General features: G+C 41.0%; 1 protein-coding gene and 1 long non-coding RNA gene across 7 annotated transcripts in view; one reads left to right on the plus strand and one right to left on the minus strand.

Annotated features, from left to right (window-relative positions):
* FAM169A (family with sequence similarity 169 member A) overlaps positions 1–19841 on the minus strand; it is an 88831-nt gene extending 68990 nt beyond the window's left edge. For 2 of the 6 annotated variants that reach the window (XM_054555626.2, XM_054555625.2), the window contains exon 1: positions 19476–19841. In XM_054555626.2, the coding sequence (XP_054411601.2) occupies positions 19476–19658 (183 nt within the window). In that variant the 5' untranslated portion in view covers positions 19659–19841. Of the gene's footprint in view, positions 1–16912; positions 18015–18057; positions 18321–18344; positions 18619–18881; positions 19117–19475 lie in introns of those variants that run through there. The other 4 variants (XM_024247660.3, XM_024247658.3, XM_024247661.3 and 1 more) reach the window with 4 other exon arrangements.
* On the plus strand, positions 18359–20002 carry LOC129059430 (uncharacterized). Its single transcript, XR_008525310.2, has 2 exons — positions 18359–18532; positions 19484–20002. It is a non-coding gene; the product is annotated as an uncharacterized LOC129059430 (long non-coding RNA).
* Positions 20003–27162: the final 7160 nt, after the last annotated feature.

Below are 27162 nucleotides of genomic sequence, written 5' to 3' on the forward strand. Positions count from 1 at the left end.
AACATGGTCTGTACCCATTAAACAATAACTGTCCATTCCTTCCTCCCACTACCCCCTGGTAACCTCTATTTTACTTCCTGTCTATGAATTGGACTATTCTAGGAACATTTTAAGTGAAATTATAGAATAACTGTCCTTTTGTGTCACATTTATGTCACTGTACATAATGGTCACAAAGTTCATCCACGTTGCAGCATGTATCAGAATCTCAACTCATTTTTTTAGAAACATTTTATTAACCCTAAACTATTAAGACTTGCCTGTGGGTACAACAATAAAGGGAAAAATATTAAGACCTATGAAACCACCAATTTGATATATTAGATTACACATTTTCCTAATCAGCATTAAATTTCCTATAATTTAAATGTTCACCTGAATATAATCTAAAAATATCTACCAAATCGCCAGTAGTATGTCAGCACATTAGAAAACACAGCACTATACAAAAACACACTACTACAGATCAAAGGCAAGTAGAACATCACTAAAGTGTGAAAACAAATTAGTGATTCTTCATTCTCTTTTTCAAGTAAGGTTTTTTAACAGAAAAAATAACTTCTGGGCTTACTTTTATTATTGTCAAAGATTTTTTTTCATATACAAATGTTACTTAAATACAAAACAACCCTGTGTCCCGGAGTCTGACAATTTAGATACCCTCAAATTTGCATACACAAGAGCACCAGGGGAGAAACCCCTTAGTTAGATGTTGTGATTTCTGAACACGGTTTAAAAACAACTGTATCCATCATAGCTTTTAATATGAAAAAAACTGGAAAATACTTCCCTAATTCCAAAGGCCCAGACACACACACAACTATACCTCTCTTCTAAAATATTTTTATGTTTGCAAATCTGTTCTTAAATCCATTACTTTTGTTTCCAGTCATTCTCAGTGCTAAATTTTATTCGAATTTAAAGGAAGATGAAAGAATTAGAAATTATTATTATAAATCAGTAACAGCAGCAGGTAACATTTACTGAGAAATATTCCTTTATCAGGCTTTAGAGAGACTGTCACATTTACTATATAACAAGGAACTCCTATCTGCCCCATTTGATAGATGAAGAAACAGTTTTGGAGTTCAAGAGACTTGACTAACATCATACCACTAGTAAGGCTACAGAAATACGAACCTAGGCAATCAGATATACTTTTAAATATAATTATTTTTATTAAATATGCAAAATCAAATATAGTATTTGTCATGGTTACATAACATTTTCTTTTGTAAAATATAATGATATTATTAAATATTCTATTCACATATTACACCAGAAAGAGCACTAGAATTGGAATTCTGTGACCTTGGCTCTGGGGTCGGCTCTGCCACTAACTAGCTTTATGACCATAGGCAAGTTACTTACCCTCTTTAGGCTTCTGTACTCTCATTGGTAACGTGATGCAACTGGACAGGATAATCCTAAAGACCTTTTCACCTCTAAATGCTTGGGATTGTTTTTTGTTTGTTTTTGAGTCTTGGTTAATTTAAGACTATGTAAATTGCTAGCCTAACAGTGGTTCTGCTACTACAGTTTAGAGAGGCAGCGGAAGGGTGGTAAAGTTCCAGAGAGAAATATAGGTTGCTATGATAAATCCCTTGCTTCTCTCTCTTTTTTGTTGTTTTTAAGCTTCTGTTCTATGTTACGTAACTGTAAAGCTGTCAGATCAAATTCTGTCAAGTACTTTACACTCTGTCCATGAGATAAACCAAAAGGCCTAACTAGATTCTACATGAATGAGAAAGCTTAATGTAGCCTTAAGTGAACTCATCAAAAAACTGACACAGAATGGACAGCGAAGTGTAAAAAGTGTCCAAACTAATTTACAAATTAAATGAATAGTATGCTCATTAATCCTGGGTAAGCTGTATAAAAACATAATACGAAGACCTCTTATATAAGAGATCTAAGATCATGAGCATCTACTATATTGTATCTACCTTTTAATAATTCCTTTTTCCAAAAAAAATTATGTATTTGACAGACTGAATAACCTTAAGAAAAGCATGAAAAGAGTTAGAAAACAAATTTATATTATTGTGATTTTTTTCCCTATTTATTGTTGATTACTGGATGCCAACTATATTCTGAAAAGAGGGGAACATATTCTACATGTTCAGCTCGTAAGTTATTTCATGATTCTTACAGGTTACTATTATTTGGGGACTTTGTGGGGAGAGGCAGATCCAAAAAGAAATATGTACACTATAGAGCTGAAAGAATTCTCAGGGAAAAAAATAATTATCTCAACCAATCCAATTCATGATCCTACCTCTCACAATTGTCTCTCCAACACCGAGAATAGGTTAGGTATCCAGGCAACATAATCAGCAATGCTCTCAACCTTATTTCTGAACCTTTTTATGATTCCTCTCTTGATTCCTCCCTTTTCTGTTTTCTAACATCATTTCCTTCCCTAATTAACTTGGGCCCTGTACTACATCAGCTCAACTAATCCCTTTACCTTACTTACTTTTTCTTCTATCGCTCCTGCCCTACACAAGGTCCTAAATGCTAGATTCCTCTAACCACTCACCTTTTTCTACTATGAGAGCCGAGTTTTTGAATATGACAAAATAACTGCTACAACTATCAAAATCTCAGATGAGCCTCAACACTGTTCAGCAATCCTTTTCTGTTTTCTGGGAAAGTAAAAACATTTAATTATGTATGGGTTAGGACTGCCTATAAATTAGGTAATGGAGCAGGAAGTTGAATGGGATTCATACCTGTTGGCTCTTCTTATTTCAAGTAGGAAGCAAAACCATCTTTTGAAGTTATAACCACTAATCCGATAGTGGACTATGTGCCAGGTTCTATTCTGAACACTTCACGTGTATTACCTGATATAACTTTTATCTAAAACCCATGAGGTGGGTGTTTTAATTCTCTTCACTTGGCCGAAAAGGAAACAAAGACACAAAGTGGCTGAGTAACTTGTTCAAGGCCACACTACTAGTAAGCAGCAGAGCTAGTATTTGAACCCGGCAGTCTGACTCCGATGTCTGTTTTTTCCATCACATTGGTATGTCTGAAAGCACAGCATCTCAGGCAGCCCTAATATGGTTAAAGATTGCTTAATATATGTCAGGGGAAGTGTTCCAAGTATTCTTTCCAACTCAAGGTTTAATTCTCTCTTTATGTACAGGAAAATGCTCCTAGATAAGAAATCATTTAAGCATGAAGGTACTGAGTATTTGGTATGTTTTAGGCCTTCAAAAGCAAAATCCAGCTATACTGCAAAGGATTTTGAGAGTGTGTGAAAGCTGGTATAAAATACTGGTTAAGGGAATGTGTTCTTGAGCCAAACTAACAGGATTACTAGCTGTGTAACCATGGGCAAATTACCTGAACATACAGAACACATAGAGGAAAATTCCTTCTGGTTGAGAAAGGAATAAACTGCTGCAACTAATAACTAGAAATCAATCAAAACTTTCGCATCTAAAAAGAAAAAACTCAGAGGCAAATTATAACCAGTATGACTTATACAATCTAATACCTTAATACAGACAAATAATGCAGTGTTTTTTTTTAAAGCTAAGATGCGAATAAATAAGCAAAGGGCATGAATAGAAAATTCATAAAACAGGAAAAACAAACATCGCTTTTTTTTTTGAAAAAATGCCTACTTGCATTAGTTTTTTGCTTTGTTTTTGTTTGTTGTTAGAGAGAGAATCTCACTCTGTCACCCAGGCTGGAGTGCAGTGGCATGAACATAGCTCACTATAGCCTCAAACTTCTGGGCTCAACAATCCTCCTACATCAGCCTCCTGAATGGCTAAGTATACAGGCACATGCCACCACACCCAGCTAAGTTTTTTAAAAGATTAATATGTCTGTACAGCAAAGTCTGGAAGGATACATTATAGTGTTAACAGTAATTACTCCTGGTAAGGTGAAGGAAGGAGAGAGAGGGCCCCAAGGGAGGAAACACAAGAGAAGAAAGTCAATTCCCCTTAAGGCCTCCTTCCTCCAGTAGCTCACTTTGTAGTGCAGTCTCTCTTGGATACGTGTGATAGGCAAAATTTGGGTTACATGCCTCCATCCTAATTCCAAGGGAGACAGAATACCAATTTTTAGTGTTCTACCCTGGGGAGCCAAAGCAGGACTCATAAGGCTGAAATGAAACTCATAAAGATTATTTCAAAGGTGCTCAACAGTTGGAACACAAAATACATACTGAATTACCACACCCAGGAATGGATGATAAATCATTGTCTTACTATCTATATTCTATGAACAGGAAATAGAGAATGCTACTTACTTGCCTCGAAACATTTGCAAAAGCCTAAGAATAAATTAATAGATATTTAAGAGAGAAAGAAATAGAAATGGGCTTGTAATTGAAGCTTCCACATGATCCTACTACATACTGTAGTACAGTAAAGTAATACATTTGCCTGTGGAATGTGTCAGCAACTCTGGTACTTCACAACCCAGACTACTAAATACTCTTTATAAATCAGCAGTGTGCAAAGCTCAGGAAAGAAAAAATAAGTACTTAAATTAATAAATCATAAAACTGTGTCCATTTCAACATTGACAATATAAAATTTCTTACATTATACCTGGCTTCTCTACCACGTATCTGACTATACAGGGACTTTATTAAAGTTAACAGGGATTGGACATAGTAAACCTCCAGGATACAACCAATTTTTAAAAACAGGAGTCTAACTATATGTTCACTGTTGTAGATATTTTTAACATAAAATATCACAGAGATTTCTCTCATTTAGAACAATGAAGACTGATGTTTTCATTTTAAAGGAAACATGTCTAACTCACAACAAAAGCAAAAAGAAACCAAAACCTGGCACTTAATTTTGGCACACCATTTGTGAAATATTCTGCTGAGTCACAATCCCCACCACTACCCGACCAAACTCCCTAGTATTTTCACTAGACAACTAAGAAATATAACCGTGGGCTGCCATTATATAGCAGAGTATCTCAGCAATTTGGAAAAATGGCAGCCCCTGAACCACAGGCTCTCCAATTCTGTGCTTTTGGGCCTCTCCAACTCTGCACTTGGAGCTATGGCCTCATTAACCTGCTCGTGCTACTCTCTTGCAAACTCAGGTGGGCTTATTTACCCAGATTCAGTACAATTCTTACCTCTCATTGGCAGCAGGCCCATGGGAAGAAGGGACAAGAGATAGTAGTCTTATCTAACTTCAAAGCGTATTTACTAAATAAATGAATGACTGAATAAAAGTTTATATAAATAAACCACACACTGGTGCTAGGAGGAAGAGCTGCCACAGATGAACAAGAACATGCTGCTAGATAAAAAGTAACAGATGTCCTTTCAACAGGCAGATAGTGGGGAAGACCCTCAAAAAGAATATGCTGAAGGGATGACTGAAAGTACACCGAGAATGGCAAGTAGTTGGATTTACCAAGAGAGTTAAGGTATATAAAGGCAAATGGTGGTGGAAGTACTAGGAAAATAAATTAAGGACAGAACATAGCAGGCCAAGAATCCCAGATTAAAGAATTTAGACTTCACTTGGTATACAAGCAGCAGGCCATTAAGGGACCTCGGGCAGGGAAGAGACATTCAAGGCTATTCTTTAAGACAAATTACCTGACAACAACCTACCAATAGGTTGGATTGGTAGGAAGAACTGAAGGGAGACAAGTTGAGGTATTGTTATGGTAAGTACCTTGTGCATAAATCTTTTAATATACTTATCACATAACAATACATAATACATAATAACGTTGTTCATTTTTCTTCATCTGTCTCTCCTATCAGGCTCAGACCTCCAGAGAGAAAGAATCTACTTTTTCAGCACATGTAAAAAGTGAGGATGAGCCAAATGATCACTGATAGCCCTTCTAATTAATAACATACAGGTCTACAATGGATTACTTTCCTTCCAAGCACTTATAGCTTACCTGGAGATGGAAGCTAGGAAGAAAGGTCTTAATTTACAAAAGGATAATAACCTCAAAACGTCATTTACAATCATTTTTTTAAACTCAGAATGTATTTTCTGATGGTAATAACAAGAACCACCATCTAGTGATTGCTTATCTTGCACCTTGCATTGTGCTGAAACACTCTACACATCTCATTCCTCAAAATGATCCTATGAATCAGGTATTCCTATACACACTTTCTGAATGAGGAGCCTCAGATGTGGAGAGGTTAAGTAAGCTGTCCAAGTTCACACAGCTAGGAAGTGGCCAAGTCCAGCTCTGAGCCTAGGCAATCTGTCTCCAGAGGGGTTTAACCTGGTGGCCAGGTTTAAAGGTCAAGACAACAGGCCAACATAATCCATGATGTATCTAAGTGTAATAGAATTACAGAATATAACAACCAGATTATTCAGTCTCTGCTTAGGAGTTAAATGTTTTTAAACCTTGCAGTATAGTTTCTTCGGACTTTCTATATCTAATCACTGTGACCCATCTTCTTCAGAATTTTTTTTTTTTTTTTGAGACAGAGTCTCGCTCTGCTGCCCAGGCTGGAGTTCAGTGGCGCCATCTCAGCTCACTGCAAGCTCCGCCACCCGGGTTCACGCCATTCTCCTGCCTCAGCCTCCCGAGTAGCTAGGACTACAGGCACCTGCCACCACACCCGGCTAATCTTCTTCAGAATTTTTAAATGGTTACTACACAATAAAAAACGAAGCCAAGTGTTTTAAAGCTGAAGTTAAAAAAAAAATAGGAAACATAAAAACTGACGAAGTAAAATGCCTACCCAATATATCTTTTATTTTTAATTTTTGTGGGTACATAGCAGTATATATATTTATGGGATACATGAGATATTTCAATCCAGGAAACAATGCATAATAATCACACCAGGGTAAATAATCATATATAGGTCAGGCGCACTGGCTCACACCTGTAATCCCAGCACTTTGGGAGGCCAAGATGGGCGGATCACCTGAGGTTAGGAGTTCAAAACCAGCTTGGCTAACATGGTGAAACCTCGTCTCTACTAAAAATACAAAAAATTAGCCAGGTATAGTGGCGGATGCCTGTAGTCTTAACTACTGAAGAGGCTGAGGCAGGAGAACTGCTTGAACCTGGGAGGCAGAGGTTGCAGTGAGCCAAGACTGCACCACTGCACTCCTGCCTGGGTGACACAGCAAGACTCCATCTCAAAAATAATAATAATAATCACATCCATCACCTGAAGCATTTATCCTTTGTGTTACAAACAATCCAATCACACTTTGTTATTTTTAAATGTAGAATAAATTGTTGACTATCATCACACTGTTGAGCTATCAAGTGCTAGATCTTCTTCATTCAATCTAACTGTTTTTGTACCCACTGACCAGACTCACTTCCTCCCACCACCCACTACCCTTCCCAGCCTCTGGTGACCATCACTCTACTCTCTATCTCCATGAATTTAATTGTTTTAATTGTTTTAGCTCCCATAAATGAGAGCATGCAAAGTTCGTCTTTCTGTGCCTGGCTTATTTTACTTAACATAATGATCTCAAGTTCCATCCATGTTGTTGCAAATAATAGGATCTCATTCCTTTTTATGTCTGAATAGTACTCCATTGTGTATATATACCATACTTTCTTTATCCATTCATTCGATGATTGACAACTCAAGTTGCTTTCAACTCTTAGCTATTATGAATTGTGCTGCAATAAACATGGGAGTGCAGAAATCTCTTTGATATACTGATTTCTTTCTTTCTTTTGGGTATATACCAAGCAGTGGGATTGGTGGATTATATGGTAGCTCTATTTTTAAATTGTGAGGAACCTTTAAACTGTTCTCCATAGAGGTTATTACTAATTTACATTCCCACCAACAGTGTATGAGGGTTCCATTTTCTCCACATCCTCACCAGCATTCGTTACTGCCTGTCTTTTGGACGAAAGCCATTTTAACTGGGGTGAGATATCTGACTGTAGTTTGTTTTTGTTGGCTTTTGCTTTTGTTTTTGAGACAGGGTCTGCTCTGTTGTCCAGGCTGGAATGCGGTGGCATAATCCCAGCTCACTGCAGCCTCCACCTCCTAGGCTCAAGAGATCCTCCCACCTCAGCCTCCCCAGTAGCTGGGACCACAGGAATGCACCACCATGTTCAGCCAATTTTTTGGTATTTTTTGTAGAGATGGGGTTTCACCATGTTGCCCAGGCTGGTCTCGAATTCCTGAGCTCAAGCAATCTGCCCACCTTGGCCACACAAAGCACTGGGATTATAGGCATGAGCCACCGTGCCTGGCCTTATTGTAGTTTTGATTTCCATTCTGCTGATGATCAATGATGTTGAGTACCTTTTCATATACCAGTTTGCCATTTGTATGTCTTTTTTTAGGAAATATCTACTCAAATCTTTGGCTCATTTTTTAATCAGATTATTACATGTTTTCAACTATTGAGTTGTCTGAGTTCCTTATATATTCTGGTTATTAATTCCTTGTCAGATAGACAGTTTGCAGATATTTTCTCCCATTCTGTGGGTTGTCTCTTCACTTTGTTGTTTCCTTTGCTATGCAGAAGCTTTTTAACTTGACATGATCCCATTTATCCATTTCTGCTTTGATTGCCTGTCTTGTGGGGTATTGCTCATGCAATCTTTGCCCACGCCTATGCCCTGGAGAGTTTTCCCAATGTTTTATGTTAATAGTTTCATAGTTTGAGGTCTTAGATTTCAGTTTTTAATCCATTTTGATTTGGTTTTTGTATATGGCAAGAGATACGGGTCTAGTTTCATTCTTCTGCATATGGATATTCAGTATTCCCAGCACCATTTATTAAAGAGATTTTCCTTTCCCCAATGTATGTTCATGTTACCTTTGTCAAAAATGAGTTCACTGTAGATGCACAGATTTATTTCTGGGTTCTCTATGCTGGTCTATTGGTCTACATGTCTGTTTTTATGCTGGTACCATGCTGTTTTGATTATTACAGCTCTGTAGTGTAATCTGAGGTCAGATAATGTGATTTCTCCAGTTGTGTTCTTTTTACTCAGGATAGCTTTGGCTATTCTGGGGTCTTTTGTGGTTCCATATACATTTTAGGATTTTTTTTTTTTCTATTTCTGTGAAGAATGTCATTGGTATTTTAATAGAAATTGCATTGAATCTGTAGATTGCTTTAGGTAATATGAACATGTTGACAATATTGATTCTTCCAATATATGGACATGAAATATCTTTCCATTTTTTATGTCCTCTTCAATTTCTTGCATCAATGTTTTATAGTTTTCATTGTAGACATCTTTTACTTCCTTGGTTAAGTTTATTCCTAGGTATTTTATTTTATTTGTCCAAATATTTCTTTAATAAGTTACTCCAAAATACCGCTAGGAGAAAAATAAAATTCACTACATTGCACTATAGTTTTTTAATTATCCATTGCTGAAGGACAGAGACAAATAAGAAGACCTTGAGATTTAGATGATACTAGATTAAATATGAACCATAACCAAGTTTTTTTTTTAAGATTAAATAAATTTTCCACCTAGGGAGGGAAAAACATCCCTACATTTTTCATGGATCAGACAGTATGTGCAGTGTTTTATTCCCTTCCAAGGGGCACATTTTAAGAAAAAAAAAAAGGCCGGGCGCGGTGGCTCACGCCTATAATCCCAGCACTTTTGGAGGCCAAGGCGGGCGGATCACAGGGTCAGGAGATCGAGACCATCCTGACTAACACGGTGAAACCCCATCTCTACTAAAAATACAAAAAATCAGCCAGGTGTGGTGGTGGGCGCCTGTAGTCCCAGCTACTCGGGAGGCTGAGGCAGGAGAATGGTGTGAACCCTGGAGGCGGAGGTTGCAGTGAGCCGAGATAGTGCCACTGCACTCCAGCCTGGGCGATAGAGCAAGACTCCATCTCAAAAAAAAAAATCACACTGCAAAACTGGAATGCCTCCAACAGAGAAGGCCAAGAGGACAAAGGATCTCGAAACCATGGTACACCAGATAAGGAACTGAAATTGGGAGAAATAATTCTCACTGGGGAAGGGAAGCAAGAAAGCTACCCTTGGCTGGGCATGGTGGCTCACACCTGTAATCCCAGCACTTTGGGAGGCCAAGGTGGGCAGAGCCAATGAACTCACAAGTTCAAGACCAGCCTAGGCAATGCGGCGAAACCTCATCTGTACAAAAAATACAAAAAATTACCAGCCGTGGTGGTACGCACCTGTAGTCCCAGCTACTCAGGGGGCTGAGGGAGAATGGCTTGAGTCCAGGAGGCAGAGGTTACAGGGAGGTAGAGGCTGCAGTGAGTCAAGACTAGACTGCACCACTGCACTCCAGCCTGGATGATAGAGCCAGACCTTGTCACACACACACACACACACACACACACACACAAAAACTACCCTTAAAATATCTGAAGAATCAATATGCCGATGAAAAGTTTAGACGTTTAGACTTATTCTGCATACCTTTAAAGGGTAAAAGAACTGAGACTTTCCAACAATAAATTCTACCCAAAAATGAATTAATTACAGTGCATGAAAACATGACCAGCCAACAAACTAGTCAAAGAATACTGTTAGTTACAGTTGGTATGTTTCTAACTAGAGACAGGAGAAACTTCTCTCTGCCCATTGTAAGTACTGCCACAGGCACAAGAACTTCCCTTAAGTCTATCCAAGCCAGTATGCCATTTTTTCCATCCACAGACGCTACTCAGATACAAAAAAATTAGTATTCTCCAAACAAAATTTATTCAGAATCACTTCTATTTCCTCTTTCATGGTTTGAAATTAATTTCAAGTATTTTTAGATACGTATTATATTCTAAAGCCAAATATCAAGATGTCTACAATGTGGGTACTTGATGGAATACTACACAGTCAAAAAAAAAAAAAAAAAAGAACAAGGCCAGGTGCGGTGGCTCACGCCTATCATCCCAGTACTTTGGGAGGCCAAGGCGGGCAGATCACGAGATCAGGAGTTTGAGACCAGCCTGACCAACATAGTGAAACTCCGTCTCTACTAAAAATACAAAAAAATTAGCTGGGCGTGGTGGTAGGTGCCTGTAATCTCAGCTACTTGGGAGGCTGAGGCAGGAGAATCGCTTGAAGCTGAGAGGCCGAGGTTGCAGTGAGCCCAGATCACGCCACTGCACTCCAGCCTGGGTGACAGTGCGAGACTCCGTCTCAAAAAAACAAACAAACAAACAAACAAAAACATCGTGTCCTTTGCAGCAACATGGATGCATGCAGATGGAGGCTATTATCCCAAAGGAATTAACAAAGTAAGAAAAACCGAATACCACATGTTCTCACTTATAAATGGGAGCTAAATGCTAAGTACACATGGACACATTGAGGGGAACAACAGACACCAGGGCTTACTTGAACGTAGAGGGTGGGAGGAGCGTAAGGGCCAAAAAGCTACCTATCAGATACTATGCACACTACCTCAGTGACTAAATCATTTGTACACCAAACCCCAGCAACACGCAATTCACCCATTTAACAAATCTGCACATGTCCTCCCGAACCTAAAATCAAAGTTGAAAAATTAAAAAGTAAAAAAAAAATTGGGTACTTTTTTGCTAAATTTAGCTATATTTTCCACTCATGAGTATAAATAATTAATACAGAACAACGCCATATCTAAAATTAGAAGACAGCCTCTTAGTTTGGGATCCATAAAAGCTATAGAGCGGGCTAACATTAATTATTTTCAATTTTTAAAAACAAAACAAGGCTGTGCATGGTGGCTCACACCTGTAATCCCAACACTTTGGGAGGCCAAAGCTTGTGGATCATCTGAGATCAGGAGTTCAAGATCGGCCTGGCCAACATGGCGAAACCCGTCTCTACTAAAAATATAAAAAATTAGCCAGGCATGGTAGCACATGCCTGTAGTCTCAGCTACTCAAGAGGCTGAGGTAGGAGAATTGCTTGAACCCGGGAGGCGAAGGGTGCAGTGAGGTGAGCCAGTGCCATTGCACTCCAGCCTGGGCGACAGAGTAAGACTCCATCTCAAAAAAACAAAAAACAAAAAACATACATTTCCCCTACATTAATACACAAACTAACAAAAAATGAAGATTTTCTGTTTTTTTTGAGACAGAGTCTGGCTCTGTCACCCAGGCTGGAGTGCCGTGGCACAATCTCAGCTGACTGCAACCTCCACCTCCCAGATTCAAGCAATTCTCCTGCCTCAGCCTCCTGAGTAGCTGGGATTACAGGCACATGCCACCAAGCCTGGCTAATTTTTGTATTTTTAGTAGAGACGGTGTTTCACCATGTTGGTCAGGCTGGTCTCAAACTCCTGACCTTGTGATCCACCCGCCTTGGCCTCCCATAGTGCTGGGATTACAGGCGTGAGCCACCACGCCCGGCAAAGGTTTTCTTATTTTTTAACATTTCTATCAACTCAACTTGTGGTTATACTATATCTCATGTAAATCAAAAGCTCTGATTGATGAGTGATAGATACATCACGATTTTTTTAAATAAGGAAGTAAATAACTGCTTTGAAATGTACCTCAGCTGAGCATGGTAGCTCATGCCTATAATCCCAGCACTTTGGGAGGCTCAGGTAGAAGGACTGCTTGAGGCCAGGAGATCAAGACCAGCCTGGGCAACAAAGCGAGACCCCATCGCTATTAGAAAAGAAAAGAAAAGAACGTCAACGAAGTGTCATACATGGTACATGGGCTGGGTGTAGAGAGATAATAAAAGGGAGAAAAGGTTAAGAAGATGAGGATCACTGAACTAGATACTAAAAGCTATACTAATTCCACTGATAATAATATTAGTAGCTCACCATTAATACATTATCACATTGAGGTAATTCTGTCAACAACATTTTGAGATAAATTCTGTAATAACTACTCTTTTACAGATGAGGAAACTGAGGCCAGGAGAGATTCAGTATCTTAATAAAAGTCAGGCAGCTAGAAACAGCAAAGTCAGGATTCAAACCTATGCCTATGGGCTTAAACTGTAGAACTGCACTGAGTAGTAACTACTGTTGATGGAAGTATCAGAATAAATTAATCAGGTATATCACAAGCCAATCCAAACTTGAAAACACTGGAATACATGTAATAAAAGCTTTTAGACTACAAAATTCTTTATTAATATGGTTTAGTACTTTATCTTTCATTGCATAACAATAAGTCAAACTCACTTTTTCTCCACTTCTATGAATTACTAAATTGGCTTCTGTCCTTATCACTATATTAATACTACTACTCATAAGATCTCCAATAACCCTCCAAGTCCCAAATTCAATTGATTATTTTCATTCTTACTCCTCTTGACCTTATGACAGACTAAACCAAACTGACCACCTTCTGTCACTTAAAAGTTTCTGTCTTTCCTTGACACTCAGGAAAATCTGACTTTCTGGAGAGGGATCTAGGCAGATAATACAGATTTGGGAGCTACCAGTGTATATATTTGGTAAATGGAGCCACTAGACAGGATAAGATTTCTAAGTAAGAGCAAGTGGAATAGCCAAGGCTTATAGTTAGGTGAAATATTCTTCTTCTCTCTTCTTCTTAGTTTCTTTCAGCAACTGCCTCTCCTCTGCACAATCCATAAATGCAGGGATCCCTCCAAATGCAATGTAGCACTAAAAAAAAAAAAAAAAAAAAAAAAATAGTCTCGGCCGGACGCAGTGGCTCATGCCTGTAATCCCAGAACTTTAGGAGGCCGAGGCAGGCGGATCACGAGGTCAGGAGTTTGAGACCAGCCTGCCCAACATGGTGAAACCCCGTATCTACTAAAAAGTACAAAAATTAGCCAGGCGTAGCGGCGTGCATCTGTAATCCCAGCTACTCAGGGGGCTGAGACAGGAGAATCCCTTGAACCCAGGAGGCGGAGGTTGCGGTGAGCTGAGATTGCACCACTCACTCCATCCTGGGTGACAAAGTGAGGCTCCTTTTCAAAAATAAAAAGTCTAATAAATGGATTTGTTTCCAATTCATATTTTCAAAAATTGTGTGCATTTAGACTTCAAGGAACCTTTTAACATTTTAATTCACAATATTTCACCTAACTATAAGCCTCGGTTATTCCACTTGCTCTTACTTAGAAATCTTACCCTGCCTACTGGCTCCATTTACCAAATACATACACTGGTAGCTCCCAAATCTCTATTATCTGCCTAGATCTCTGATTCATATTTGCAACAGTTCACGCAATACCTCTACCTGGATTCTCCCTCAGGAAACCCAAAACTAAATAAAGTATATACAAAGTTTACCAGACATAGTGGCTCCCAGCACTTTGGGAGACCAAGGCAGGCAGATCACTTGAGGTCAGGAGTGCGAGACCAACCTGGTAAAACCCCATTTCTACTAAAAATACAAAAATCAGCCAGGCTTGGTGATGGGCACCTGTAATCCCAGCTACTCGGGAAGCTGAGGAAGGAGAATCACTTGAACCTAGAAGGCAGAAGTTGCAGTGAGCCAAAAAAAAAGTTAACTTCTCTCCCTCTACAATCCTCTCTTCTTCCTCTCCTCACATTGTATGTTAACAAAGCAACCATCTACCCAGTTGTATGCTAAAACTTATTGAAGTCATCCTTTCCCTTAACACAACTCTTCATTGACATCATTAACAAAATTGGGTGATATTATCATTATGCACATGTCAGCCAATGAGCTTTATATACTACTTCTGGTCATTTCAATAAGCTTGCAAGGCATGTCTCATACTCATTTTACAGCTAAAGAGGCCAAGCCTAAGTAACTATCCCTCATTTACACAACCATGGCAACAGAGCCCTGGTGCCCTGACTTAAATCCAGTCTGTGTGACACCAAAGCACATCTCTTTCCACCTCAAATACTGCCTTTCTACTTCAGCAGATGTGTCTCAACTCTAGCCCCTCCTCTGTCACCTCCATAGCCACAGCTTTGCTTCAAGGCTTTGCCAAGATTATCACAAGGGCTCGTATCTTTTCTCCACTCCAATCCAGCGTTTAAACTGTTATTGGAATGCTCTTCCTAAAAAGAGAGAGAGAACCCCATTCTGTTCATTCCTTCCTTGGAAAACCCATTATTGGTTCCCCATCACCATGGAGCAAAACTCATACACATCCGTTCACAATCAGTCCCCAACCCACCATGGGACCTGGGCCAGATCAACTGACTTCCCTGTTTTCAGAACAGGACCGGTTATAACTCTATGCTTTAGCATTTGCTGGGACTGTCTCTTGTCATATTCCACATCCCCAAAAGCTTCTGACAAGTTCTCACTCATCCATTGTTCAAGACCAAGTTCAACTGTCACTGCCTCTGTAAAGCCCTTCCAGAGTCACTCAGAAAGAATTAATGCAGCCCTCCTCTGCGTGCCCCATATCACTCTGTTCAGTTCACTCACAGGACAGAATTATCTGCTTAATGTTTGTCTCATCTTTAAGACTGAATTTCTAGATTACTTTGCACATTCATGTTTTTGTACCCAGCCAAACAGTACACATTACAAGGACTACTGGAATGAATTTTCCAAATTAAACTAATTCTACACCTGAGAAGTTACAAATGAAGTGTGACAACATGCAACTTGGCACTTTTTTAAAAATGCAATTTGCTAAATTTGTTCCCAACTCGTATTTTCAAAAATCTTTGTATAGTTAGACCTTAAGGAATTGTTAACATTGTAATCCACAATACTTCATTAAACTATAGACTCCGTGACAGTAGGGCCTGTTTGTGACCTACAACACACAACAGACACTCAATGTTTGTGGAATAAATGAAAGCTATCTTTGTTTAGTCTAAAACTAGCATCTTATTGGAACAGCTAGTAACCAAAACTGTATTCATTAAAAAAAAAAAAAAAAAAAAAAGGCGGGGGTGGGAGGAATCTAGGTACGTCACAAACTTTCTAGCCTAAAAAATAGGTTAGCATAGATGAGTAGTCGCCTATACAGAGCATGTAAACGTTAAGGTATCATATACCAACTCTAAAACTCCATGAGTCTAATAAGTATTCTAGGATATCTCTGATAAATTATTAGTTTTTCCCTTAATATCTTTAAATCATCACACCTTTTCCTTAATAAATTCTACCTTGAGTGATTTTATTGTTATCATTGAAACAACTGTGAAATATTCCTACTACCACTGAGGCATACCAAATTTAGAACTTAAATTTCAGAGCTAAATATACAAAAAATAATGGCATGTGAAGAGACTATCGTCTTAAATACGATAATCACACAATTCCTTTTTTCACTCAGAATCATAAAATCTTAGAGGAAGGAACACACAAGTTTTGTTTAACTTCCTACCCAAACAACAATCCTTTATACAGAATCCTTGACAGATATTATGGGAATCACTACATTAATACTCAACTCTCTTATGTTGTACTTACCTTTAAAAAGTAAATCTTACTGAATTTTTAGGCAGATGACTGAACATAATACGCTTAAGGCTTAAAACGGAGTATTTAGGTAGGAGCTAATAGAGAAAAATATTCGGTTTTTCTTTTCAATTTCTCAACCATTGGTAAAATAATGCTCAAAATCTCAAACAACTTCAAAGACAAAAGCACACCAAGATCACTTCCAAACTAGAGTCAATTAAATACAATCTTACCAATTCAGTGAACTTCTCTGACTTGTATAATAACAGAAGTTAAGTTTAAGAGCTGTGTTTGACTCAGCACTGTTATTTGCTAGAAAAAAAAAAAAAACTCATTCCCCATAGGCCTAGGATAGGTCCAGACAGGTCACCTGCAATCTCTAGCAGGCAATCTTTGCTTAAATTCCCTAAACCAAGACTCATATCTAAATGTCCAAGGTTCTTCTCACCTCCATAATTCTCCCTATAGAATAAACATATCTTTAATGGGAAGCACGATATTTTTGCCAGGGATGGTACACGATATAGAATCACTTGTTTGAAGACAAAATTAGTGGGAGAGTCTTCAACAAAACAGAAAATAAAAAGTTTAATTTAATAAGGAGGATGGCATGGAAACTTTACCTCAAAAGCACTTAATTATTTCGTTTTCTCCAAATCAAAATCCTTTGTTGGATATCTATTCCATCTTGGTGTTTCACTGTTGTTGCCCAGGCTGCAGTGCAAGGACACGATCTCGGCTCACCGCAACCTCTGCCTCCTGGGTTCAAGTGATTCTCGTGCCTCAGCCTCCTCAGTTGCTGGGATTACAGGCATGTGCCACCACACCCGGCTAATTTTGTATTTTTAGTAGAGACGGGGTTTCACCATGTTGGCCAGGCTGGTCTTGAACTCCTGACCTCGTGATCCACCCGCTCTGGCCTCCCAAAGTGTTGGGATTACAGGTGTGAGCCACCGCACCGGGCCTATATCCCATTTTTATTACATAAATACCACTCGTAATGACATGAATACTATCTCAAAGGTCAGACTAATTTGAAGCCTTTTAGAACCTAAAATCCACAGGTAAAACACCTTAATTTATGGTCACTCATGTGGAAGGTCAATGTTGCTACTCACATAAGCTATTTCTAAGTTCCCCAAACGGATCCTCATCATTAACTTAGAGAAAAGTCCACTATAATAGCAACAAAATTTCTGTGAAAGACGATCATGTTTTATCTTTGTTTGCGCTTCAAGCGTTAGGACAAACGGACTTTTCCCAGGTGCCTCTCGCCATCTCATTCCTTGCCTTTCCTCCAAAACAAGCAAAACTAAAACACTAAAAATTTTAGTCTGGTCCATACTAGTCACTAAAAATCTTTCCTCTTGTAAACACTTTATAGTACGATAAGGGACGCAGTTTGCAAAGATCATCTGTACATCCTATGTAAAAAATAAAAACGCATGGCACACCAAACCCAGATCCACTTCGGTGAATTCCCTCCAGGGCCCAAATGTGTGCATTATGCAACAGCCAGCACTCCCGATTGTAATCCCTGTCTGTGATGCAATGACAAAATACAAATGGCTTGGGTATAATCTGCTCAGTTCGTAAGTAGTAATTCGCGAGGAGCCAACGAATTAAAAGAATTCCCAAATTCTCAGCAACCTTGAAAATGACAAATTGTGTCACAGTACTGTGAGAATCACAATGAAAACTTTCCCTTCCGGAAATTTTTTAGAAATATGTCCCTCCGGTCCCAATCCCCCAAAAAACCCGTACACACGTTTTAATTCACGTTAGGAACGGTTCTCCCAGTGGGGGAAGATGACCTGCATCAGGTGGTTATCTTCGAATCCACCCGATACGATACCCACGCCGCTTCCCAGACGCTGAAAAGCCAGGGAGATGCTTCATCTTTTCTCCCCAAGGACAGTCACGGGAGTCAGTGTAATCCAGACCCCCGAGCCATAAACCACCCAGGGTTCAAGGCTTCACCTCCCGAAGCATAGGCCTCTTGAAAAATGGCATAATGGAGAACTGAGAACACAATTAGGACAAAACTGCAACGACCTGCATTCTAGAGGAGGGAGAATCATACAATATCTATTCCAAAAGTAGTCACAGGTAAAGAAAGGCGGTCAGAGCATCTCTGGAGGCCACCTGGTCGGGTGAACCGAGTCTAAACGCTGAAGTTCCACACCTCCCCGAGTCCGCGTCTCCCCAAGCCAAAGCAATCAGCTCGCACGCCAAGCATCCAGGTGGGGAGAGGGCTAGGGGAGGGGGCGGCAAGTCGCAGCTGCGAACCGGCCCGCGGCGGAGGCGAGCGGAGAACGGCATTCCCTCACACAAAATGGTGGCGCCGAGGCGGAGGCCCGCGCACCTGGGGGCGCCACATGCCCCGCAGACCGCCGCCAGCTGGACGCGAGCCCCAGGTCCAGGCGGCCCGCACTGGTCTGCGCCAGGCCCAGCCCGCGGGGGCCGCCCACAGCCGGTGGCCCGCGTCGCCGCTCGGTGTCCGTGGGTCTGGTGCCGGCGGGGGCGCGGGGCTCGGTGCGGCCGCCTCGGCCTCACCCCACGGTCCGCACCGGGGATAGGGAGCGCACTCACCTCAGACGCGCCCCGGGAGCCGCTGGAAGAGTCCGGGAAAGGAGGCGGAGCCGCGCGAATGAATGGAGCCAGCGGCTGCTCGCTGGCGACCTCCGGCCGGTCCCGGGCCGCACAGCTCGCCGCTGCCAGGGCGGGTGCGGCCGCCTCCCGCTCGCAGCGGACGCCCGGCTCCTCGTCGCGGGTCGGCCGCGGCCCACCGTGCCCTCCGACGACGTGACGCACTAGCGCCGCAGCGCCTCCAGCCTTCGCTTCCGCTCCGCGCCCGCGCCCACCGCGAATCCCCCCGCCCGCCCGCCCGCCGGCGCGGAGCGGCCCCTCCTCGGAGCCTGGGACGCCGCCCTGCCTCCCTCCAGCCCCGGCTCTCAGGCGCCGGCCCGGCAGGTGCCGGCTTGGCCAGCCCGGGGGCGTCACGCGGCCCCCGCCTCGCCACCCGCGCCCCCTCTCTCCGCCCCGGCCGCCGTCACCCGGCAGCGCGACGCCCAGCTCAGGGCGATGGCTTGGTATTAAAGAGTGACCTTGGCTTAGATATAAAAATAGATGCGGTTAAGCCGCGGGGGCTACAACGCTGATTTTGCGTATTCCTTTAATGCCGACCTTCGCAGGATTCTGTTCGCAGAGCCCGGTGGAGTTCTCCAGCCACGCGTAGGCCCTCCTGAAATTTACCCAGAGTGGACGCGGCCATCCCGGCCTCGGGACAGGGGTGCAGAGGGCACGGGCGAGGACCGCCGGCCTCTGCCCCGCCACTTTCATCCTAAACCTACTGCCACTTAGGTGCATGCAAGGAAGAATCGTGGGCTGCTTTCACAGTCTAGAGAAGTCCTAGAGCCCGGACTTTCATCTGGAGATGTCAGGGAAATACCAAATTCCTGCGCTGACCTTTTCTCTTTCACCGTTTAACCGGTACAGGCTAACCCTGACCCAGAAAGACAACAGGGTTCCATCCGGCTTTCCTCCCCTGCCTCTCCCAGCTCTATTCTACCGTCTTATGGCCTCTGGCGCCTTTGCTAATTACACACTCCTACTGAAAAAATTAGCCCTCCAGCATTTAAAACATGATAAATTGTCTTTAAGGTAATGCGTATTGTAGTCTAAATATATTTAATAAATGTATTGAGAAACAATATTGTATCTAAGTATTAACGTCAAGACTTTCTTTTACTCATCATCCAAGAACCATAGCATTATGTTCGGCTCATCCAGAAAAGTTGGAAATTGCGTCTTTCATTCCTGGGAAATATTTAGCAATCACAATACCAACTTTCACGAATTTACTAATGATTAGCAAAATTAGCAAGATCAAAAAATACTTCAAAGAATGTTTGTTGATATAGTTATATTTGACCCTGATTTAAAAAAAAAAAAAGGCTTTCCTGCCATATAAGAATCTATTCTTTCATTTGTATAATATTTAATTAGCCAAAATCCTGACTATTACACATCATTTACCATTTTAATGAAACAATGAATTAGATTTAATAGAGCAGGAATTTTGGGTAGTTGGGTTCTACCTATAGCCAGTGATGAATGAAATTATATGACTTGTATTCACATTTCTAGAGCTATGTGTAAGTAGGAGTCCCCAGGGTAATCCCAAACAATTGCCATTTGGGGAAGCTTTGGCTACCAGACTATGCCCTACAGATGTTGAAGCCTCAGGCCTTAGTGTAAAGCTAACCAATACAACTTGTTGATAATATTTGAAATGCCTGGGTGTGATTGACTCTTAGCTATTGTTTAAGAAGTGTGCGGGTATTTGTGCCTGGGTCACGGACGCCTGGCTCCCAGATGTCTGGCTATTCTGGTAGGAGACAGAACTACATTCACCCAGACCTATAAAAGAAAAGGTCCAATTTTTTGTTGTTGTTGTTTGTTTTTGAGACAGGGTTTCACTCCCACAGCCTAGGCAGGCTGGAATGCAATGGCGCGATCTCGACTCACTGCAACCTCCGCCTCCCAAGCTCAAGCGATTCTCTGGCGTCAGCCTCCGGAGGAGCTGGGAGTGGAGGTGCACACCAACGCATCCCGCTAATTTTTGTAGAGACGGAGTTTCGCCATGCTGCCCAGGCTGGTCCTGAACTTCTGAGCTCAAGCGATCCGCCCGCCTCGGCCTCCCAAAGTGCTGGGATTACAGGCGTGAGCCACTGCGCCAGGCCTGATTCTGTTTCCCCTACTTGCAACATGACACTATTTTTGAGAGTTTTTGTTTTTTTCTTTTTAAATCACCATTGACTTCCCTCTTTGGCTGAGATAAATTTTGCTTATCTTAGTGGGCGAAGAACAACAACTGAAAAAATGAGCCTTTATCAGATTAGTATATGCTGAAAATTGTTACCACAATATTTTGAAATATGCTTTGAGGCTTTTTTCTGAACGGTTTTTAGAGTAAAAGGATTATTGCTTTGGTTTTTGTTGTTGCAATGCTTGCTTTAATTATTACTTTGTTATTAGCAAAGGAAACATGTTAAGAGTTCGTTCTGATTGTATTTTTCCTCTATGTTTAAAGGGGAGTGGAACCATCTTAAGTAAAAGAAGCTTGCGACAACCCTGGATTTTGGAGGTTACTAATACACATGACCCAGAAAAGAGCTCTTTAGTTGCACTGGGGAAGAGGAATTCTTAATAGCTAAAATCATAACTGATGTTTTTGACAGCTAACAAATTGCCAGGCACTCTACAGACTTCTTTATGGAAATTAATTCACTTAATCCTCTTGCCATCCTTCCAGGTATACACTGTTACCCCCAGTTTACCTAAGAGGAGTCTTGAGGCACACAGAGAAGCTAAGCAATTTGCCCATGGTCACACAGATAGTAATCCTAGCATGTTGGCTCAAGAGCACACTCCCTTAACCAGAATTCCATACTGCCTTAGATGTGCACAAAATCCTATACCATATGGATAGATTTTGCTTTTGAAGCCCTAAAACATACTAAATGTCCTATACTTTCAAGTTTAAATAATTTCTTAGATCTAGTATTTTCCCAGACAGGAAGGAAGAATTAAACCCTTAGTTAGAAAGAAAACTTGTAAAAACTTCCTCTGGTATATACTAAGCAAAATTTTATAATCTGTTAGTTTTTGAAAAGCACATTTTTCATTTTTACATCATTTAAGTGTAATTGCTCTCCAAGTCCCGCCCCCCAGTTCCAGGGCATAATTACAAGTTTTCGTTCTGTTTATTTAGTGCATGGAAAAGACACATTTCCTCAGAAAGATTCATCATCATCTTTGACCCTCCAATAAGACATAAATGTGTTGGGAACAGGCCCCCCCAAAATCTCGCCATAAACTGGCCCCAAAACTGGCCATAAACAAAATCTTTGCACCACTGTGACATGTTCGTGATGGCCGTGACGCCCACGCTGGAAGGTTGTGGGTTTACCAGAATGGGGGCAAGGAACACCTGGCCCACCCAGGGCAGAAAACTGCTTAAAGGCGTTCTTAAACCACAAACGATAGCAGGAGTGACCTGTGCCTGTACATGCACCTCCTACAGATAACTAGCCAGAGCCCATCCCTTTATTTCGGCCCATCCCTTTGTTTCCTGTAAGGAATACTTTTAGTTAATCTAGAATATATAGAAACAATGCTTATCACTGGCTTGCTGTCAATAAATACGTGGGTAAATCTGTTTGAGGCTCTCAGCTCTGAAGGCTGTGAGACCCCTGATTTACCAATCCACACCTCTGTATTTCTGTGTGTGTGTCTTTAATTCCTCTAGCGCCCCTGGGCCAGGGTCTCCCCAACTGAGCTGGTCTCGGCATAAATGGATAGATTTAGAATCCATCATATGTTTTAAATACATAAAATCACAGGGAGAATTTTTTTTTTTTTTTTGAGATGGAGTCTCACTCTGTCACCCAGGCTGGAGTGCAGTGGCGTGATCTCTGCTCACTGCAATCTCCGCCTCTTAGGTTCAAGGAATTCTCCTGCCTAGGCCTCCTGACTAGCTGGGACTACAGACGCGTGCCACCACACCCAGTTAATTTTTTGTATTTTTAGTAGGAAATGGGATTTCACTATGTTAGCCAGGATGGTCTTGATCTCCTGACCTCGTGATCTCCCCGCCCCGGAATTCTCCTGCCTCAGCCTCCTGAGTAGCTGGGATTACAGGCATGCACCACTATGCCCGGCTAATTTTTTGTATTTTTAGTAAAGACGGTGTTTCACCATGTTGGTCAGGCTGGTCTCAAACTCCTGACCTTGTGATCCACCCACCTCGGCCTCCCAAAGTGCTGGGATTACAAGCGTGAGCCACAGGAGAACATTTTAATAACTGAGGTAGCCCGGGGATTTCTAGATTGAAACTATTAGCCAATCAGCTAACTAGTTAGCTAATAACATCAGCCATGGCAATGTAGAAAGACAATCTTCCCTGCAGGCACTAAAAGACGAAAAGGGACACCTAACTTAGAATGCTTGATTTCTTCCTTTGGTATGTAAGAAAACACGTCACAGGAATGCTTTCAGAATTAAAAGCAGTGTTTTGACTGAGTTTTATTGGTCAAACACTACTATAACTGCAGATTTCAAATTCCTGAGTGATACTGTGCCCTGGGGGGGAGAAAAGAACCTGAAGAAAAGAGAAATAAGTTTGAGAAGCCCAGTTGCATTTGTTTTGCTGCTTGATTTGCTTTAATATGTGGTAGAACGACAGAGAATTTGGTAAGTTTAGTTTGGGCTTAAAAGAAATAAAATGTACAATTTTTCATATTATTAATGAAAAATCACATACATATTTACATCCGTGGTAGGTACTGCTAGTTGCTTAATTAATATCCATTCTCTCCTTTCTTTAGGACAAACCCAATTTTGTTCATGGTGGCAATGTGCCCACTAAAACTGTTTTTCTCCCTCAGACTCCTCTAGTAGCTGGGATAGCCATATGGTCATTTTGGCCAACGAGTTGTAAGCAGAAGATTATTAGATATGGCTTCCAAGAAAGCTTTTATTCTCTGATAAAAGAGGGCGGACTCAATCGGCATATACCTTTATCTTTTGTCAAACATTTGTACTTTTTCCTTCTTCCTGTTTGGAAGGAAGACTTAGGTCTGGGAGCAGAGCAGCCATCTTAGAACCATGAGCTGATGATGAGAATGAAATCCATGTATTAATATGCTAGAGCCAAGAAACGGGAACCTGGGACAATGGTGATGTTATATGGCTGCTACACCAATTCCAGGCTGCTCACCTCCAGTCTTCTCTGTTACTTACCAACAATCCTAACTAATTCTCAAAGTTAAACACTGTCACTTTTATATAGCTAAAAAAAAAGAATACTTCTAGAGTATGTTTACTATACCATATATATTTACCATCCTTTGGCCGGCCATGGTGACTCATGCCTGTAATCCCAGTACTTTGGGCGGCTGAGGCAGGCGGATCATTAGAGGTCAGGAGTTCGAGACCAGCCTGGCCAATATGTTGAAACCCTGTCTCTACTAAAAATACAAAAATTAACTGGGCGTGGTGGCAGGCACCTGTAATCCCAGCTCCTTGGGAGGCTGAGGGAGGATAATTGCTTGAACCTGGGAGGCGGAGGTTGCAGTGAGCCGAGACTGCACCACTGCACTCCAGCCTGGGTGATAGAGCAAGACTCAGTCTCAAAAAAAAAAGAAAAAAAGAAAACCAAATACCATATATTCTCACTTATAAGTGGAAGCTAACCATTAGGTACTCATGGACATAAAAATGGCAACAATAGAAACTGGGGACTTATGGGGAGAGAGAGAGAGGGAGCAAGGGTTGAAAAACTAACTATTGGGTACAATACTCAGTATCTGAGTGACAGAATCATTTGTACCCCATACTTCAGTATCATGCAATTTACCCATGTAATGAACCTGCACATATACCCTCTGAATCTAAAATAAAATTTGAAAAAGAAAAACAAATACACAGAAAAGTGTAATTAAATTTCGCATTTTTAGTTAAAACAAGTAGAAGAATCAGGATGTAGAGAGGGATTTTTTTTTTTTTTTTTTTTTTTGAGACCGCGTTTCGCTCCTGTTGCCCAGGCTGGAATGCAATGACACGATCTCTGCTCACCGCAACCTCCGCCTCTCAGGTTCAAGTGATTCTCGTGCCTCAACCTCTCAAGTAGCTGGGATTACAGGCATGTACCACCACGCTCAGCTAATTTTGTATTTTTAGTAGAGACGGGGTTTCTCCATGTTGGTCAGTCTGATCTCGCACTCCTGACCTTAGGTGATCCGCCTGCCCAAAGTGCTGGGATTACAGGTGTGAGCCACCGTGCCCCGCCCGTAGAGAGGGATTCTAAAATTAAAATATTTAGTCCGTGTTTTATAGGCAGGCAGCAACCTGGCATATATATCAAAAGTAATGAAAATATGGATATATTTCCCATAATACCACTCCTGGAAACTTATCCAGAGAAATACTTAAGAAAAAAAAGTTATGTGCATGTCACTGAATGATGTCACTGAGACTTTTTTTTTTAAAAAAGCCAAAATGTACAAATACAAAAATGTCTAGGCTCGGTGTGGCGGCTTACACCTGTAATCCCAGCACTTTAGGAGGCCAAGGAGGGCAGATCACTTGAGGTCAGGAGTTTGAGACCATCCTGGCCAACAGGGTGAAACCCCGCCTCTACTAAAAATACAAAAATTAGCTGGGTGTGGTGGCGGGCACCTGTAATCCCAGATACTCAGGAGGCTGAGGCAGGAGAATCACTTGTGCCCGGTAGGCAGAGGTTGCAGTGAGCCAAGATCACACCACTGCACTCCAGCCTGGTCAACAGAGTGAGACTCTCTCAAAAAAAAAAAAAAGATATTTAATAATAGGTATATTGCTATTCATCAAAGAAATACAAAATTTTCACCTATATTATTGCAGACAACAGGGGGCATTTTATAAAATTACTAATAGCAACTTGCAAAGCATATTGGAATATCTATACACTGTAACAGTTTGGCAGAAAGTGGAACACCTGTCTGGATGCAATGTATCATGATCATCATTGTCATTGTTGCTGGATTTCATTTATCAAATGTTTATATGCTAGACATTGTACTAAATATCATACTTAAGTTATCTTATTTAATGCCCACAATATCTGCTTGATGTGGATACTATGATCCTCATTTAACACATGAGGAAACTGAAGCTTAGAGAAGTGAAGAAATTAATCCAAGGCTATGGAACAGGAATTGGACTCTTCTTCTGAAATACTCTAGATTTTGGAGACTAGACTCTAGACTTAACTATACTGTTTTTCAATCAGTATATATCTAGCTTCTAGAAAATATTTATATTAACAGTCTCTCACCCAATATTTATGCATTTATTAATTCAACACGTCCTTTGAAATGTCTGTTATGCCAGGCACCATACTAGATACACCCTGTGATGTGATCATGTAACAATAGAACAGGCAGAGCCAACAAGAAGTTGACCTATGAAACAATGGCTTGTAGCAGAGTGTTGGGTACCAAGAAATGAAGCTGCAGAAATAGGCAGGACCTTTTATTCTTAAAAAAATCCTGTTCAACCATGGTAAGGAGTATGGACCCAGGCCCAAAGGTAATGGGAATCCATTTGTATTAGTTTGTTTTCACACTGCCGATAAAGACATACCCAAGACCCGGCATTTTACAAAAGAAAGAAGTTTAATGGACTTACAGTTCCACGTGGCTGGGGAGGCCTCACAGTCATGGTAGAAGGCAAGGAGGAGCATGTCATGTCTTACATGGATGGCAGCAGGCAAAAAGAGAGCTTTTGCAGAGAAACTCCCCTTTTTAAAACCATCAGATCTCGTGAGACGCATTCACTATCACAAGAACAGCACAGGAAAGACCTGTGCTGTTAATCACTAATTTAATCACTTCTCACCTGGTTTCTCCCACAACATGTGGGAATTGTGGGAGTTACAATTCAAGATCAGATTTGGGTGGGGACACAGCGAAACCATATCACCATTTAAGGAGTTTAAATTTCAGAGTGACAGGACCATATTTGCATTAGCAAAGAGATGACAGTCTGATCTAGAGGTGACAGTGAGGATGAAGAGAAGTAAATAGATTCTAGAGCTCAAAGGTGGAAAGTAGAATCAACAGGGTCTGGCAAAACAAGTAATATAATTGAGAAGGCAAGCAAAACCATCAGGTTCCTGACTTGAGCCACTGGATAAATAATGGTGTTATTTACTCAAATAGCAATCACTGCAGATAAGGATTTGGGGAGTAAAATTATGAGTTCCATTTTGTCTATGTTGAGTTTTTATGTGCTTGTAAGACATCCAAGTGGGGACATCTAAAATAGA

The sequence above is a fragment of the Pongo abelii genome, chromosome 4, assembly GCF_028885655.2.
Source record: "Pongo abelii isolate AG06213 chromosome 4, NHGRI_mPonAbe1-v2.0_pri, whole genome shotgun sequence".
Classification (NCBI taxonomy): Eukaryota; Metazoa; Chordata; class Mammalia; order Primates; family Hominidae; genus Pongo; species Pongo abelii.